The sequence below is a fragment of the Cyanistes caeruleus genome, chromosome 19 (genome assembly GCF_971803275.1).
Source record: "Cyanistes caeruleus chromosome 19, bCyaCae1.hap1.1, whole genome shotgun sequence".
Taxonomy (NCBI): Eukaryota; Metazoa; Chordata; class Aves; order Passeriformes; family Paridae; genus Cyanistes; species Cyanistes caeruleus.
Genome location: NC_141719.1, coordinates 8,537,751 through 8,557,674, shown reverse-complemented (window position 1 = coordinate 8,557,674; position 19,924 = coordinate 8,537,751). Strand labels below are relative to the sequence as shown.

General features: G+C 37.5%; 1 protein-coding gene across 8 annotated transcripts in view; it reads right to left on the bottom strand.

Moving 5' to 3' along the window:
• The window catches only part of HELZ (helicase with zinc finger), an 86,661-nt gene that overhangs the window by 19,447 nt on the left and 47,290 nt on the right, over nt 1–19,924 (bottom strand). For all 8 annotated transcript variants that reach the window (XM_086857502.1, XM_086857505.1, XM_086857507.1 and 5 more), the window contains 7 exons: nt 14,361–14,539; nt 12,690–12,808; nt 11,125–11,270; nt 8,524–8,671; nt 6,012–6,195; nt 4,838–5,066; nt 1,493–1,697 (listed from right to left, as the gene is read on the bottom strand). In XM_086857502.1, the coding sequence (XP_086713628.1) occupies nt 1,493–1,697; nt 4,838–5,066; nt 6,012–6,195; nt 8,524–8,671; nt 11,125–11,270; nt 12,690–12,808; nt 14,361–14,539 (1,210 nt within the window). The remainder of the gene's footprint in view (nt 1–1,492; nt 1,698–4,837; nt 5,067–6,011; nt 6,196–8,523; nt 8,672–11,124; nt 11,271–12,689; nt 12,809–14,360; nt 14,540–19,924) is intronic.

The following is a 19,924-nucleotide window of genomic DNA, read 5'->3' as shown; positions in this document are numbered from 1 at the left end:
CTGTCAATGGCATTCACAGGGAAGATTTTATTTAGACTTGTGACATAGGTGGTTTAAACACTTCAGATCTTAAGCTGAAAATAGAGTGCTGGCAGTTTGAACAGCACAAGGGCTTAGTTTACCAACAAACTAAAGCAAAATAAACAGAGCTGTCTACTTACAAGGCTCTCACTTTCCCCAACACACACTCCCCCTTTTTTCCTAAATGTACTATACCTGCATTTTCAAGTACTTTTTTTTATTTATTTAGGAAACTAAAAGTATTAATAATGATGTTCTATTATTAAGGAGAAGACTGAAGAGCTCATGAAAAATGAGAATACAGCAGTGGCTTTTAAAGACAATTTTGTAATTTCTGGTTTTCTGTAGGCCCAGTGTTTTGACACATGACTAGAAGCTTTAGAAATCTGGTGTTTGTTTCAGAAAGTAATGCAAGCATCTTGATAAAGAAACCAAATGTTCTCACTTACAAGCTCCCTTTTGGGAAGGACTGCCAAAGGGAAGGCTTTCCTTTTTGTATTAAAAAAACCTGCTGTAAAAATTTCATTTCAATGATACAGCCTGGAACAGAAATGCAAAGCTATGGGAAATATGTGCAGTTCCTCCTTCCTGTACACTGAGTTCATCACAAAGCTGACAACCTGCATTCCAGTTCCATCTCTAAATGCAGTTTAATTAAATTACAACCCAAAATGATTTTAATATAAACTACAAAGAATTATTAAAATAAAATTCATTACTAATATATCACCCCCAAAAGAAAGCTCTAAAATTTAGTATCATTCTTCATCATCCTAAGGAAGCAATTGTATTTTCATCACTTCTTCACCTGCTTTTATAAAAAGAGCCAATGAAATTACCACTCAGAGGTGATTTTATTTCTCTGCCCTCTCGATGCTAATGAAATCTGGTTTTCTGAAGGACATTATCACTGAGCTAATCTGTGCAATAAACCAGTTTACAACATATTTTTAATTACATCAAAAATTATCTTACATAACTTAAGTCCTTGAATTTTAAATGTGATTTTTAGACCAAACCAAATCCCTTTTGGCTATTATTTTGTTGGCTTCTTTTACTCCTTGTCACTGCCTGTATCAACCTGTTGTTGCCTGGGGTACAATCACAGCACAGCTTGGGACTGGCTCTTGCTCAGAGGTTTTAATCTGGTTTATCTAACTATTGAGTTTCCATGGCTGAAGTGTTCCAGGGTCACTGCAAAACCATCAATGAACATGCCAGAGTGAGCCAAGGTGTGTTTTAGTAAGGAAACGAGGCTTGGACAACCCCAAGCTGTATTGTTAAGAACTTTATGATAATACAAGCCTAGAGCTTTAACTTGAAAATGCTGAGGATCCCTTTGGAATTTGCATTCATATCTGATTGCACTGATGCAATTTTAAAACAAACAGCTTGTTCCATAAACCTTTCATGTTATTTCTCTACATTCACATGCAGTTTCTGACAGAACCCATCACCAGTAACACTTTACCTTTGGAGGTGACTGCTGCTGTTTGGTGGGATTGGCTGAGTGCTGATGCCGCAGAGCTCGGGGGATGAACTCGGGGGCCAGAGGGTTCAACACGTAGGTTTTCTTTAACTCCAGAGCTTCCAGCTGAGCTTTGATCTGCTCAAACGTGATGCCATGAAGACTTTCGTTCTCGTGGCACAGGGCAATAAACCTTTCCCAGAATTTCCTATGGAAATGATTTTTAGAAACAGTAAGGAAGGCTCACTGGTTGTTATTAAAACGAAAACAGATTCAATGTAACTGAGGGACATTTTCATTTTTTGTTTGTGCTCATTTTACACACCAATCCATCCACCCTGAACCTGCTCCCTGCAGCTGAACCCCACAGCACAGTGCAAAGCTCCCCAGCCATTCCAAATGGACACACAGCTCTGTCCATGTGCTTCAGGTCACAGCACTGGCTGGGTACCACATTTAATATTAATGCCATGGACAGCTCCAACTCAGAACTTCTTCCTAGAAAACCAAAAACAGTAAACTCAATGCTTAAAATTCTGGAATGTATGCAACTTAAGGCATTCGTTGAAGCTGAAACAGTCACAGGAATGACACAGACTCTCAGTTCCAGAAGATGTCAAGAACACTCTCCGAATTTAGGCAGATCCCTCAGTGTAACAAATACTAAAGCTAACAAAAAATAAATACAAAGGGCTTTGAGATATGCCCTCAAAACCACTCTCAGGAAACACTTCAGAGGCATGTAAAAATATTTTTGGGAGTTTCCAGAGATTCTTTGAGATCCTCTAGTGGAAAACAAACAAAACCATAAATTTTAGTGCGTGTCAGATTTTTCTATAACATATAGAATTTTTCAGCTAGGAAAACAACCATCAGATGATGCATGACTTGTTTAGGAAAATTCTGTTTCCAACTTTTTGGAGGATGGGGGGATTATTTAAACCACGTAATAAAAGAACATTAAGAACATTCCTCCCTGTCTTCTCCTTTCTCATGACATGTCTTTCTACTGCTTTATAAAAAAAAAGTCTTTTTTTTTTTGGTTAACATCCACAGCAGGATCTATACAAAATTTTACACTTACGAATTTTATTATTTTTTTTAACCCTCAAAGGAACTTTTTGGGTGACGTTACTGAAGCTTAAAAGATATTTAAATAAGGTCTGAAGATATCACTTTAAAGAAAAACCAAAAAACCTGAGTTGTCTCTTTCAAAAATATCAAGAGTAAAGGTGTGCCTGACTATAACTCCTGTTCATCCTTCAGAAAAAAGGTCTGGCCTAAGAGCAAGCACTGTTCTTTCCCCAAAACCTGCAGAATGAGAGATTGCTGCACACTAATTGTACCAGAAATGTTACATTTTGCTGAGTAGCTGACTTTATGAGAAAGAACAAATGTCTGTCTTGCAAGAATGCTGTGGTGCTAGTGATGTTTTTAAGAATTCAAAGTAGTTTTCCATAAAAGCCCATTTCTAGTGTGATTTTATAGAGGCAAGAAATGCTCTTTTAAAATTTAGGATGCAAGTTGGCCCTTTTTCTGCATTTTGCTCTAAGGCAAATAGATCTTGCAAAGTTTTAAATGAGAATTAAAAACCAAAATTAAATGCATCACCGGGATGCTTTAATGATGGAATTCCCTCTGATTAATCAATTCAGTCACCAAACCTACTGCCAAGTACCACAAATCCACTGAGACCCATCCACTTTTGCTGAGAATGCTGAGAATGCCCCAAGCAGTCTCTCTACACATGGAACACTTGTTCTGGGCTGTAAGAACAGAGAATAAAACCCTGCCATCTCCGAGTGTGCTCAAGAGTTTAAAGGGGGTGTCTGCCAAACCAGCCCTGTCTAGTCCAGTTGGAGCACACAGGAATGCAATGATTACCCTGGGCATACTTCACAAAGCTCTCTACAACTATCATTACAGTCTTGACTCATTTTGACAGGTATTAGAATATTTATAAAATTCAAGTACACTCTCAACTTTTTTGAGGTCTGTTTTTCCTAACGAAATGTCACTTCTTTCAGACTTCTCTACTCCTGTTGTACTAAAAAAGAACCATCTTCCCAGCAGCCTCCCTGAGCCCCTCCAGCACTATTTTCAAAGAGTGAATGTTCAATTATTCAGTGAAACAAGACAATGGTGTATTAAAGGGAAAGCTCAAGATACATCTTAATAAAGTTTCAGTGCTCCTTGTTTCTTAATTATCTTTCAGTTTTATAATTTGGAACAGCTCTACGTCTATAAACAGCTGCTGGTCTTCAAAATGGAAAGTCAATCATTAACTGCCAGCACTGTAATTTATTTACCACTGACAGCCTGTATTTTGATTTTATTAAGTTTTTGCCTGCTTTATTTCAGATATTTTGAAAGAGCACCCAAGAGGCACAGGGGCTCATTACATAAACCAGCCCATGACTAAAAAAACCCAACCAGGTAAAGGGAAAAGTGAACTAAATCCACAATAATTATTTCTCTGGCAGTAAGATGTTAGAAGCCATTTAAAGCAGAATTCATGTACAGATACTCCTGATGTGGCCCCAGCAGGGAAGTGGCAAAATTCAGGTTATATCTCATAAACACAGTAAACAAAAGTTTGAGTCCCACATGCCTTTTTCAACTCTAATCTTTGAAAACCACATCCCTTTTCAATACAGTAGAAGAAGCATTGCTCAGGAAAGTAGAACACAACACAGATATAACAACTAACATGTATTTTTAGCTTTATTTTAATAATGTAGTCAGTGCACTGTTTCCTCTCTTCGAGAATAAGCTGCAGGGTTTATCTCTGATCATCTCAAAATTTCAGCTCTTCCATTGGAAAAAAAGCCTTTGAAGAACAAGAACTTGGAATCTTTAACACAAGTGTTTACATATCTCAGCATTTTTCTCATTTCTTCATTTAGGTCTATAAAATGTAAATTCACTCAAATCTTACTGAGTTTTTTCCTAGTGTCACGAAGACCTATCAAAACATAAATAATGTTTTTCAAGTCCTTTACCGTCCTACAACTGCCATAATATTCAGCTTTTAAATACCACATTACATCACAATTTGAAACTCCAAATCACTTATTACTTTTATTTGTATAAAATTTGTATAAAATTGTAACAGGTATACAAAAACCCCTACTAGAAAGTAAAATGAAGCATGTTCAATTGTTAGTGTGAAGTGAAAATCTGAGCAATATAAATACATGAAAAGACAGGTTATCAATGGCCAGGTATCTCGTATTTTTCCCTGCTGTACATGGTGACAACCATCACATTTCCAAACCCACCAGTCACAGATAAACATGTTTGCCAGTACTCTCAGCCCTAATTAACCAAGGAACATAAAGAAATTACCTGCATCTTCCAATGGAACATAAAGCAATAGGATCTCCCACCACAGCTACCAAGGATTGTGCTCTTGTAATGGCAGTGTTGAGAAGTTTGTAATTAGACAGAAAACCATAATCCAAGTCTTCTGTTGAATCCTCCAGTAACTGCTCTTTCCTTTTAATTGGAGTTTGCTTATGTTTGCATGTGTGCCGTGTTCGTACTGTGCTGAGGAACAAAACTCTGAACTGTTTTCCTAAAATGAAACAAAAAACATCTCTGAGATAACTGTTGCTATTTCTGTTCATACCGTGGCCAGACCACTGCCCTTGCCAGCCAAATTTCACACCTAGATGTTCTGAACTCATAACTACCCTTCACATGAAGAGCTTTATGCAAGAATAATAAGATTTAAAATTTTTAAAAGATGCACTATAAATAGCATATTCCATTACAAGAATATTTCCTCTTTAAAAAACTTACTTTTTCACCTTGATATTAATCACTCCTGAACTTTCTGAAATGTTAATTATCTTTACACCATTGCCTATCAGTCAACAACAAATCTTGAATTTATTTATTCTACCTTAAAAACAAATTCTGGACATTCTTGATTCAGATTTTTAAATTTCTCAAATACATGAATATCCACCATGAAAAAACAGAGCAAACCACTCACTGTCACTCAGTTACTTTATCATCTGCCTTTGTTTATTACTGACTAGAAGTGCAACCTAGCAACAGGCTATGCCTACACAAAATCCTTGTTATCAATGTGATTTCAGGAAGAAACACCTAAATTTTTAGGCTCCTTGCAGTTTATTCCACAGATGGAACAGAAATCAGTAAAACATTCTGATAAAGCTCTGTTATTGGAACTCTCAAACCTATCAGTTTGTTAAAAACGTTTGATTTATGTTTAAAATCTATCAGTTTCCACAATTTTCACTCAACTTATTTTTTAAGTAAGGTTGAACTAAATTTTGAGAAAAGGCAAAGATATCTTTTTGAGAAAAGATAAATCTCACATCCACGAGTTTACAGTCAACGCTGGAGCAACATCCGCACCGCAGCTCTCCTTTTGCTGCCACGGCTTTAGGGGAATTTTAGTAAATTATAAGGTAATTTTATGAAGTTATTATTGCAGCAGACACATTTCCCCCTGCCCAGCCCAGCTCTGGGCCCCAGCCCTGCTCCTCACCCTGCACGTTGAGCACCCTCTCCACGCTGACGTCGGACAGGCGCTTCTTGCGCAGCTCGGCGCGGATGCGGAACACCTGGTCAGCGTACGGGGTCACCACCCCGATGCTGCCATCGTCCAGCTTGCCCCAGGCCACGGGCCACTTCCTCCTCAGCTCCTCCACACGCTCCACCACTTCAAACACCTTGGAAGAAAGGCAGGATTCTTAAAAGCCATGCCCCACTGAGCATCACTCTTTGATATGGAAAGGGAATTTGAGCTTTAAAGCTCTGAAACACTTACATGACACAGTGTTACACAAGCAATGATACTACTGCATCCTACAGTGATCCTCTAAAGTATCCTGGATTAAAACAAGTATTCACTATACAGAACCCTTTTTCATCTTGAAATAAGTTTTCTCACAAAAGCCGCAGTTAAAATTGCAAACTTCAAAATTACATTAATAATCTTAATTTTCATTCTTAGGTTCTTACAAAAATGTCAAGAAGTATGGCATTTCTTGTCATACTTCAACTTATTTCTGTAAGTAAATGTACTGCCTAAATAGATATAATTTAATTTTTATTCTGGATTTGATATATGTCATCTTAGAGTCTGATAACTCTAGACACAGAGTCCGTATACCCGAGCAGAGTCATCTTCTATTCCAAAGGATACCATTGGGAGTTTCAGATTATTCATCAACTGCTAGTTCCTCTCTGTGAAATACTATGAAATGTGCTACCTGAGAAGACTAATGTGTAATAAAACCTGAAAACCTCCCCCTGTGAGGAGACAGCCTCCAAGTAACCTCCTGCCTGAGCAGCTCATTTTAACACACCAGAGGTACTGCACTACACAGGGTATTTCTGAGTAACTTTATAGAAGGTGATTGTGATTCCTTTTTTTATTATTATTATTATTATTTTTAATTTACATTCAATAAATATTTCTCCAGCTATTTAAAGCATGGTAATTCATGATGCTGTTTTCCTACAGAATCACAAATGCAAGCTCAGCCTCCAAAAGGCAAAAAAAATATCTGTTAATCCTTAAAAAGTCACAAATAGTTTATTTTTGGCAGTTTCAGAGGACAGTGAAAATATGGGACTGTTTTTAAGCAAGTCCTGAATGTTTTTGTGACATCAATTCTTGCATTTAAAAGCCAGCTCTACTGACAAAGGATATTAGAATAAACTTTGATATCTATAAAAACCATAGCACAAAAATAATAATCCTTTGTAGGTATTTTGGCAAGATTCTCTGAAAGTATATAGCTTCTGGGTATGTATTTAGAATTAATACAACATAGGGAAATTTTAAAATGAAGACCAACAAGGAAAAGTGTATTTCCCTCACATATTAATATTAAAAATAATTCTTAATATAGGCATCAATGAACCACAAGATGCCCCAATGCAAACATCCATTAAGGGTCAAACAAAAAATTCTCACTCATCATCTAATTTCACTTTTTCCTGCTGGTGTTTAAGGAGCCGTTGTCCTTCATTTCTGCCTGTGGCCATTAATGACTCACAGTTTTCAGACAGTTACTTGGCCATTGAAGATATTTTTAGGTCTTTTACAACTTTTTTTAAATGGCAAAGCAATCCAAGTAGATTAATAAAAGCAGTCAGGTGTCCAGAAGTCATTGGAGCCTCTTATTTAAGAAGATATTTTAACACAGCAAAGAATGTTTAACAAATGCAGCACAACAACAACAAACAGGTTTCAGATTGTGCAGCAGATGAACCTCACCATGATCAACAAGGGGAAACAGGCAGCTCTGCAGTGCTTTGTAACAAGCACTAACCAGAAATTCCTCCTAAGCTTATGAAAATTACTGTTATTTCTTTGATTTTTCTCTCTCTCCCCTAACTGGAGGTGACTGGGAAAAGGCACCTTCCACTATGAAAAGCATTATCAGGTCAGGTGGGAGGTGGGTGCTGCTGCATGTGTTTGTTCTTGTGGGCTCAGGTTGTTTGGTACTTTTAAACACAAGGGAAGGAATCAGAATGAAAGTAATTTTTGAAGAATACAAATAAATCTATGTGAAACAAACACATGGAGAATAAGTTCTCACCTAAAAGAATCTCATCTGCGCATTATCAGTTAGACACTGATCCTAAACATATTAAAGGAAATGTGAAATGTTACTCCAGAGGACTCTTATCTGAGTGGGAACATTTCTACAACAGTCAAAGAAATCTAAGTTTTACTTCAAATTGCAGTTACTCTCAGTTGCTAAGATACATCCATCAGAATGTCACATAAATTATCAGGAAAGACATCCTGAAGAATGAGCCTGGGAGAATGAGATGTGGCTTATAATTTGCAGAGAAAAAAGAAGGTAAATTAGTGGAAATGTTTACTACAATTGCAATTTTCATTACATCATGTTTAGCGAACTCCATGTTCCCCTTTCCTAGTAGAGGACAATTTATGTCTTCCACCCACACTGGGCATAAACCAGTAAATTTGGGAGAGTGGAGCTTTAAGAAAACAATCAAGAGTAAAAGCAAAAAGTTACCTCTGCATTATTGTAAAAAGCTGTACTATTTTTTTCTTGCACATCTTCTCCACGTGCTGTGAAGAAAGTCAAAGGGTAGAAATCTTTGTGTGCTGGCTGCTTTCCACTTGCCATCAATTTGCCTTCATAGAAAAGTTCGGATGTGTAACTGTAACAAGGCAAAACAGGGTAAAATGTGGAGTCTACACATGAGCTCACTGATAAAATATGCAAATCTCCCTGATGAAATATGCAACCACAAAATACTTCATAAGGAAAACAGAACCGCTGATTACTATTCAGCATCTTCAAATGATTCCTCTGAACTGATATTTCCCTACTACAGACACAGCAGAAGGTACTAAAAATATGCTTCTCCAACAGTTTTTCTACAAAGGCTGTTTTTTCTTCTCATCTAAAGCTCGACAAAGTTATGAACATTCTCACTGATGCTTCACTCAGAAGTTCTGATGGCTGAAAACTGGGCAAAAGAACACTTGCTGTCAGGCACTGGTTATTCCCCAGGCTGGACAATGAGCTTGCTCATGTCAGTTAAGAGTTATTGAACATGGAAGATAAATTTACTACAGATTTCGTGTGCACTGAGCACGACGCAGGCCAAGCGTTCAGCTGTCAACCAAGCTTTTCTTCTGTGACTTCTACTCCAGGCTGATCTATGTTGCTAGAGACCAGAAACACAACCACAACAGAGCTCCTCTGCTGGCAGCAGCCATTCCAGCAGCTGGCTGACTGAAAAAGAAATGAGGCAAGAACTACTTCATGGTGAAATGTAGGAGGGAAAAAGGCAAAGTGAATGGAATGAGACAAAAAGGCAGCAAGGAGAGACTGCAGAGAGCTGCAAATGCTGTGTTGCTATTGCACAGTAGAGCTAAATGAATGCACTGGCTTCCAGTAATTAGTGAATTTTGGTACCATCTCACTTTCAATGCTCAGCCTCCAACCTTAACCTTCTTTGGATATCACTCAGAGGCTGCAGTAACCTCAGTACAGACTGACATGAAGACAACCAAAGCAGGAGACTGTGCAGCTCAGGTGGGTCCATCGAGTTCTTCCAGGATTCCAGAACTGCAGCTTAAGATGGAAACAGCTGCTCATGGAAAAGGCACAGAAACTTTCCTGCTACCAAATCACCATCAAAGCACTACAGCCCACCCCTGACCTGAATTGGCTTACCCTGGACAACCCTGAAGAACACTGGGCTCCAATCTGGGCTGGGTTGTCACTCCACAGCAGCCAGGGGGCAAAACTAACCAATCTCTTCTGCAAATTAACTTTTAGTAATGAGATCTCATTAAACAACTAAACTTTTCTGTATGGGCTGTTTTTTCCAATTACAGCTCCAAAGTCAGGCTGAACTAATGGCTCCTTCTTTCCTCAATTTCTCATGGTGTCTCTGCTTCAGTGAGGTAGAGATGATTAATGAGCCCTTCATCTTCCTACACTTCTGTCCTAAGTGTCACGGTCCCATTTGTCAAGGGAAATTCCATATTATACAAAAAAAGAGACTTGAAACATCTCCTAAAGGGCCCACCATGAGAGTGTTCAGCTGTTTTCACCTCACACAGCAACACCTCCCAGTGGAACTGGGCACACTGGACTTTCACCAGAGAACCAACCAGTCCCAGTGGTGTTTCTGCATCCTCGCCTCGGTGTTCAACACAGTGAATCTTCCTTGGAACTCCCTGTCTGAACTCCTGCTGAAGTGAATTTTCATTATCTTTCTGAGGCAAATGACATGGAAGTGATCTCTAAAGAAAAGCTGAAATGATCCCTTCCTTTACAGATGTTCTCTCATTTCAAATCCAGAAACTCAAAAAATGGGTAAGAAATTAAGCAGCACTCAGCCTATAATTACAAAGCCCATAAAGTGAAGACAGATCAAGCTATGTAAAAAAAGTATTTTAGATTCTCACTTTTGATTCCCCAGAGCACTTAAATATTTCTGTTTTTGCTTTGAACACAGTCATGACCTAATTAGTATGACTGGATACCAACATAATATTCCTCAGTATATATTTGAGCCAGGATTTAAACTTTAGCATTTTTCCCCATGATTGCACTTACTCTTTCCAGCACAGCTCGTGGATGAGCTCATTACACTGGCAGCCATTAGTTTATCACAGCATAAAAATGCAAACCCACTGATTAATTTGTCTTGAAAGAAGTAAAAAAAGATGTCAACAGTAAAGAAACATGCTCAAAATTTGACCTATTTTTTCCATTCACAGTTGCATATCCATATGTTCCTTACATTGCCCACAGCTTACCATTCCAAGATAATTCACCCCAGTAAATCTAAAATTCTGAAATGGTTCAAAGAAGCACAGAACCTATATAATAGACTGCTGGATGGTTAAAAAGGGAAAGTTGGCTCTTATTTGGTTTAGTGTGCAAGCAGCCAAAGCACCCCCACCTGAATGAGGGTTCTGTCCCACAGCCCTGGCAGCTGCTCTAGGAGACCAAATTACAACACAGAATCACTAATTAACTTTGAAACAAATAAGATTTCGTGACAGAAACACTTCAGCTGTGCTTGGCTCTTTTGCTTACTTGCAAGCAGTCAGAAGAAGCACATGATACAGTGAAAAAGTTCACACCTACTTGATGATTGCTTCATGGGAGCGATAGTTCTCACACAGCAGGATCCTGCACGGGAATTCTGCAGGGTAGTGCTCGTAGAGCCGGTCGAGCAAGGAAACATGAAGGTTTCTCTCCCTGGCAAATTCACTGTAGACAAAAGGACTGAGCTGTAATAGACACACACACACAAAGAAAATGTAACTAAATGGGTGGACTTGGAATTTCATGCTCCCAGCATATGTATTTGCATTGTTTTTGCATCAAACCAAAAATGAAACCTCCCTTTTACTGGACATTCATCATTGGAAGACAAAGACCACAGCTATTCCACAGAAATGCTCCTTCCTACCAGAAAAGTAACAAAAGACCAGCATGGTCTTAAAGGAACAATAAAATATTCAATAACTATGCAGAGCCCTTCTATCTAAGTTTAACACTCAAAACTGTGTTTAGAATACACTATTATTCTGACAACCACTTTTACAATTAAGTTATTACCACAAATAGTACAAATCAGAAAACAAAGACATTTTAGTACCATTTAAAAAGTTAAATAGAAATGTTGTTGAAAAAACAAAAACCCAGTGACCTATTTACTATTACACTAAACTCCTAGGGGCCTGTGTAACAATAAAACCACCATCTATTATAGCAGGAAAAACAGAACCAAAGATGATAAAAATGAGATTTTTAAAATACAATTTCCAAGTGTAGAAACTAAGCCAATCTATTTTGTCATTCTGAATAAATATGATTCAGAGTCTTGAGTTTCACTTCAGCTAAATATTAGTTTTTGAAATTTAAATGCTGGACACCTGAGAGAGGATCTCCTGTAAGACCCTGAGCTATAGAGCAGCCTGAGACACACAGGGAAGACTTCACCCACCCAGATGGGCTGATGAGATCAAGCCTGAAGTAAGAATTCCAAGCTCTTGAAAAGCATTTTGAGAGCATTATATAAAAAGCACTACCCCAGTCCTTGACATTACTAATATCATTGAAATTATCCAGTAGCATTAAATCATAGGTGGCAACACCATTCTGAGTTTGTTACTGTACCAAAGCAAATATCCACTCTACTGCTACTGGGAGATGCAAAGAGAATTAAAGGCAAATCTATAAAAACAAATAAATCTGGCCTAAATCAATAAAGCAAGTAAAGCTGACTTTTCCAAGCATGCTTTCTCATGCCTACAGGCTGCAAAATGACAGCCATAATCAGTGTTTTAAACTCTCCAAACCAAGCAGCTCCCAGGCACTTTGCAAAAACATAAAAGCACTGGCTAGTTTCAGTTTCCCATTTTTCACTTGTTCAAATCTTCACCAGATTAGATGCTTCTAATGAAAATTTAAAGTTCTGTCAATCCTAATTCTCCATACTCTTGAATTCTTTTAAAAATCAACAGGTAATACCAGTCATGAACTCCTGACTTTAACAAATATCCTCATATCTTACTCAAATAACATCCCTGGAATTCTCCTTGGATTCCCCATCTATTATGTGATTATGCAGATAAATAACTGAAATAGATAAATACAAATGCTCTACATATGCACTTCATACTCAAAAATTGCATAGCTCTTACCTGCATATGGTCTCCAGCCAAGACAATTCTTGTGTTTTTATTAGCTAATGCTAGAGGCATAATTGTTTCACACTCCATAGCTTGAGCAGCTTCATCTAACAGAATGTGTGTAAAAAACCCTGTAAAACAGAGATATCAGCAAATAAATGAAACTTGAAATATGATAAAGTTAATATTAGTAACAAAACAAGAACTTGAACTTAACATCCTGTATTCTGATAGCAACCAGAACTAGAATTAAAAAAAAAAAAATATGGCTCACACAAATTAACTTCTAGCAACTACTGAAAACCACACAATTTTCAAACCCATCAAATGACCAACAAATGTCACCTGGTTGCCAGGGACATTAGCAGGAGCCCCCAGGTCTGCCTCTTTCTTGTGATACTCATGAAACTAAACACGAGTTTTATCTGAGCCCTCCTTAAACCAAGAAGAAATATCTCTTGGCAGACCATCCCTCAAGAGGTTCTCAAATCTGAAAGTCATTTCACCACCATGAAAGTTGAAAAGCTTTGGACAGTGACAATGACAAGGAATTCCTCATGTACTTGAGCCCTAGTAACTATTTTATATACTAAATTTCCCATTAAAATTGCACACATACCTGAGCATTTTGCTGGTTATGGGCTTAAAGGAATGTTGGGGGGGAAAAAAGGAACAGAAGTTGAAGGAAAATTTAAATTCAATCTTATGATAATATTGGACCAAAGGTTTGGTGGGAATCTACACACTGGAGAACATGCACTTGAAAAAAAAACTTGGCCACTGTAGATTTACATTTTATGAAATCTAAACTCAGGATAGGTATAGAAGTGGTTTTATGCATTGATGTCTGTGATATATTAAGGTTTAAAACAAAGTATTAGAGGACTTAGTGCACCATCCAATTCAGATTACATACATAAAAATGTAGCAATTTTCTTTGGAAAACATGAATTTCACACAGCTGCACAGACATTGCCATGGCATCACTGTACACAGCCCACTGCCAAACAAAGCAGCTATTTCTGCCTGAAGACCCAAAAATATTTACCATAAATTCCATATTAGTTTTCTCTGCTGCAACAAATGCTTAAATGTAGCCATAAAAAGCTAACCTTAACAACTTATGTAAAGAAATTCCATGTTCTCCAAAAATCAGATTATTTAATTTGGAGATCAGGAAAATAATAAACCCTAAGCAGCCTCTGCCCCAAAAAAATCAGTCTAATATATTTCAGTTTATCATGTATCATGTTAACCAAGACAGGGCTTGTATTTGTGGGAGTTGTCTACAAAACTAAACAATTCTCAAAACAAGGGAAAAGAGCTCTGTTATTTATGCTTACATGCTCCACTGAGTAATGACCTTAATGAGCATAATATTCAAAGTCAGAATCTCAAAAAGAATTTTCCCTCTTGGACCTCAGAAACACCAGATCATAGATAGTACTGCTTCTTTATTTAATTTTTTTTAAAGAAGGAAAAAGAAGAACAAGCAAAAGGTTAATCAGAATGCCAGCAGTTGACAGCTTTGTAATAAACATTTGTTCATAAAAAAACAAAAGAGCATTTTAAGATCATCACTGTTTATTTTTTAACAGTTCCAAGAATTGGGTAAGGGAGCAACACTGGCAAGAGGAAGATATTCCTCAAACATGGACACTTCTTGTCTAGAAATTATCTTACCTGGTTCAAGATCCAGCTGACATAGATACTGTGATGTATTTAAAGTAACAACTACCACTCGTTGCTTAAGGATGTCCTCTTTTTGTGGCATCTGAAAGGTGGAATGTGTGCTTGATATCAAACAGTACTGATGCACAACTGGGTGAACAGTCTTTACCCAGCGATTTCGGAAATATACCCTAGGAAAGAAAAATGGGTTTATTTTCCACGAGCTCTGGACACAGCGACAGCCTAGTAGTTCAAATATTTCAAATACTACTATTCTGTTCTCTGCTAAATAAATGTCATTTTGAAGAAGTAAAATGCCACAACTGTGCAGAATTACATGCTAAAATGTCTCGGATTCACCTTCTATTATTGCAGTGCAGTTTTACATACATGAACTAAAGTTAGCAGGTTTTAATTCACATATAGAAATCGGTAAATGCTTCAAAATTTTGTCCTGTAATGCCTATTTAATTTTAAACTTACAATAAACTCATTTTAAAGAAGTATCTCCTGACCTGAAATGTAACTATAGCCTAGAGAATGGAACTGACAGTGATCTGCACATCTCAGCCACTGCAGCTGATATATGAAATATATTCAAATCCTGTTGTTCCTTCCACCCATCCCGTGTGTTGTCTGAATTCTACAAACCAAACATGAGGTGGATTCATCTTTTTATCATACTATTTTACCATAACTGTGATATTCTGGATAAAATAATGAGAAAACAGTGCCAGAAGTTTGGCTGGAGTCTAAAATATAAGAACATTGACTTCATTGACAAGGACTTCAGACACCCTCCCATGACGCTGGGCCATTATAAACACGGGATCAGTGAATTTTTTCCCAGGAGAGGATGACTTGTTACAGCCAGTTCAGCTACATGGAAGAGAAACACAGAAGAGAAAAGGCTGTGTACAGAGTACAAATAACTCCACAGGGTGAACACATCCAGCAAGGAGCTGGATAAAGGTGCCTTGTGACACCTCCATCAGGTGTTCCTCACCACTGTAATCTCTATCAAGAACTATAAATCTGAAGCAGAACCTTTAAACTACAAGAAATTATTGTACAGAAATTAAAGTTTGAAATTTAATTTTTTAAAATTTATTTCCAAAGCAAATTAAGATGAAATTAATTAAATTCAGTTCTAAATATGGGATTTAATGCTGTTCCGTTTAGCTATTCATTATTTTATTTTTCTTGCACCCATAGTTCAAATCCCAAATTATTAATAAAGTGCTTGGAAAAGTGTAATTATGCACCTAATTGCAGAGCATGAGTGCACTGGCTGGACTCTGGATTATCACATGTCCACCCACGTCTGAAAATTACAGCTGAGCTCTGTGTAATGTGAGAGAAACGAGTACCAGGATTAGAATAAATCTGGTTTGTGAGGATACAATGTGCATTTTGGACAAAATGAAATGCAAAGGCACTTCAGTACCCTGAATGACTTTTTATTCAACAACACAACCAAGGCAAATCCACACTTGGAGACTAAAGGTAACTCCAGGTAACTTCAGTGCAGGAACAACCCCCACACTCCTGAGTCATCCTCAGAACAAGAGGATTCTAATGTTACCCCCACATATTTATTTCTTCTCAGCTATCAAATGGATGAGCTTTATTTGATAAACTGTTATTACACCAAATCATGGCCTAACAGCTACAACAAGGGAGTCAGATAACCCCTGCTCCACCTATCCCAGCTTTTTTATCCTCAGCTTTTGTGTGCTTCACTTTCCCAACCTTAACTGGGTAATACTTACCCACCACCTCACAGGAGTACTGTGAGCAGTACTGAGTTTATTGGGAGTTTATGTTTGTAAAGCACTTTGAGATTCTTGGATGAAAGGTGCTATTGAAATGCAAAATATTATGGTTATTAGACATTATTATACCATGCACTGTCTTTTATTACAAAAATTCAACTGTGGGTGACTCACAGATTGGCTGACAGCATTTCAAACTGCATTGCTGCTTACCCATTAATTTCTTTTATTTTGATGTGAGATCAAATAGGTATCCCAGAGCTATTATTCACCACTGGCATAAAAACACCTGACAGATGTGACTACTTCGAAAATGTCATGAGAGAAGTTAAGCCTCACTGAACAAGGACTTTCTTTCTCAGGTGCAACTCAGGCTAATAAAATCACCCATAATTTCATTATTAGGTGTTTTTCTCTCAAAGCTGGAAGAACCAATTACAAAAATGGGGTTTACCAGCTTAACACAAATCATAACATTTCACCCTGCAACATGCCCTTAACTTCTGATTAAACAAATTAAACTTCTAAAATGTTTAGTCTTAAACCTGCATAAGCAGAGTTCCTTAACTCCAGCAGTCAGATAGTTACTAATCAAAACACTCATTAGTACCCACAACACATTTTATTATTATTTGGGTACAAAGTGGGCAAAAGCTGCAGCCACAGACTCCAATCCCAGCCACAGTTTACAAGAGAGGTTTTTTTTTCCCCATCACATGCCTCATATCAAGGCTTTAATTCTGGAGAAATGAAAACCTTGCAGGGTAAGGTTTACCCAAACCACAGGCAGTGAAATGACTGGCACATACACGGAGCATTGCCTCAAAATGGAAATCCCAGACTATAAATTGGGACTCAATCTTCTGTAAACAAAGGCAGTGAATATATCCACTGTATTTAATGCTTGGTTAACATACAAGGGATCTGCATTTCCTGTGGAAATCCAGCTCACCTTTATTTCTAAGTTGGCATCTGGATACCCACAAGAGAAGCCTTAATGTCTGTGCAGCTCCAGCCAATGAGCCCAAGAATTCCACAAGCTGTCAGCTAACCTGCCTGTGCTTCCATCATCTTCCCTGCCATGACATCAAAAAAGAAATTTTCCCCAACTATTTCAACTAAGTGTCAGTCAAATCAAGTAGTTCCAGGCTGGGATTGCTTCTAGCCACTTAAAATACACTTGTAGAATTTAATAAAGAGGGAGTTTGGAGTCAGAACCTCTGAGGGAGGCTAAAAAGAGTTTCATTTGTACTCCTGTCCAACAACACTAACTTCTTCTGGTGACTCCTTACAACAGAGTGAGTGGGGACTCAACTTCAGCTCTTCAAAACTTCTTTTCCCTGTTCTGAACTTGACTCCTCTCACTTCAGAATAGAAAGGTCAGGACTCTCCCCTTCAGGCTGTGTTCCAATAAACCTTTCTTGGATACATCCCACCTCCTCAGCTTTTGTGCTGTGACTTCTCGCTTGAAATCCCTCAAGTAAAAAGAGCACAGAAGCTCAGAGGGAAAGGAATCTAACAGGCTAACTTCATGTCTCTGTTAAGAGACTATTTAAAAAAAAATAAATCTAACTAGTCCCAAGAAGCCTAAAGAAAACTTTAAAAGAACCTGATTTCCCTCCTCCATTTCTTTATATCCATCTCCAAAGAGAGGCTCATTCTCACAAACAAGTATCTTCCTTGGGATGCAGAAAACACATGAAAAACCTGTCCTACAACTTTAAAGTTCTCTTTTTTCAATCTCTTTTTCCTTTAAGGATGGATAAGATGGAAGCTAGAGTTTCAGGAAAAAAGTAATTGGCAGAAGTGTCATTTATTTTCCAAACCAATGTTTGATAAGATGAATTAATTCCATTTTCAGTACAGGAACTTAGGAAAAAGGGGCAATGGTTTCTTAAAACCTGCTGGGGGTTTTTGGTCTGGGTTGCTGTTTGCTTTCTTTTTTAATTCAACTCTGGCTCCCATGGATTAGTTTTTGTAACCTGGATAATTTTTAGCTAACAGCCACATACTAAAGCTACCTGGTTCCAGAATATATGTAAGACTTACACATGGATGTTATGATCAAAGTAGTAAAAAAATGAACTGAAGGGGTTTCAGTGCGATATTTTTAACAGAACCAACTTATTTTTTGACACTGCTAAACTGAAGATATTAGTTTCACTTACTCCTAAGCAAGAACACGCTTAGGAATAAATAAAAATATTCAATATACGGATGAAGGCTCTGTCAACCTCTTTTCCCTTAGTATTCCATATAAAACCAGCATATGGAAACAACTCAATCTGAAAGATGCAAGTAAAATAATACTCAATATTATAACAATAACTCAACCACTACCCAGCAACATGCAGAGGAACTGCTGCTCTCTGCTTGCTGGAGTTTTTAGGAGAGGAATTCTGCTACAACACTCTTGGAGCTCAGCACCCACCTCCAGAAGGTTCCAGCAGCCGATGGAGACAGGCACAGAGTAAAATAATATACAAATTAGGAGCCAATTACTCCCTCTTACAGCTCTGACTCACCATCTGAAGGTGCCTGGCTGCTCCTGCACACTAAAAATCAGGTGTCTCACCATCAAACAGAAGCACTTAATCGAGGCTCTCTCCTCCCAGCTGTAGCTTGGGTTTGGGTTTCATTCCTTCAGAAACATTTCTGCATTCATTTACATGAGTGTATGAAATTGTTTCAGTGTCAAGTTCCTCCAGTAAAAGGCAGGTTTTGCAGTGTGCCCCTAATACAGTTGACTCATCTAATCAAACCCAGGGGCGCAGTTTTTTTCTGGGTAATAATTTGTTTATGGGCATCAGGACTAGGAGAATTTGGCCTTCAGGCTTCACTGGTATTTCATTTAGGTGCAGAAGTTAGATTTAATATAAATTCTCACTGTTCACTCTGACTTTGTATTTTCCAAAGGGCACAGAAGGCTATTTTATTAAGAGAAAATACAAATTTGTAACATGATATTTAAACAAAAAGCCCCACAAACCCTACTTTTCAAACTTTTATGTCACATCACTGACAGGATAATTTATTTAATGTACATCTTACTCACAGAAATATCTACATGGTTTTCAGTACAAAATGTTAAATAATTTAGCCTTCCTTTTTTAAAAACAACATAAATATTATAAAATGTTATGTTGCTCCCCACTAAGCCAACTCATCACTTGTAGAGTAAATAAGGGATAAAATCTACAGCAAAGTGTTCAGTTATTTAGAAACACAACGAACTCTGCAAGCAGCACATCTACCTTGAATAATTAACAGCTTCTGCTCCACTTGATGCTTCCTTTAAAACACTGTGAGAGGCTCAGATTCCCTAGTTTAATCTAACAGTAATGATTTTAATTTGAAAATACGCCCTTACAACAGTCAATAAGGGAGGTACATACATAAATAATTTTGAACTGGGAGTCTCACACAACTCCAGTTTGGATTCAGAAAAATTGACCTTTAACTCCTGCCAGAGCAGGTTAATGCCCTTTGTGCTCAAACAGCAATTATCTGTCAGATTTTTTATTTGAACCATACATACTTATGGATCCACTAACATATACACACAACTCAAGAGGTGGCTCCATTTTCTTAAACTTCAATTTTTTATAGAAGTGTCCTGACTATTTGAACAGCATCAGACAGCAGCACTTTCTGAAGGCTTCATAACAAATACTACAATGATTAAACTTAAATTCAAACATTCAGTGACTTTTAAATTACATGCTGTGATTGTCTTGGCAAATAGGCACATAAATTTTAACCGTAAGAAAAATAACACTTTTTATGTTTTTCATATTTCTG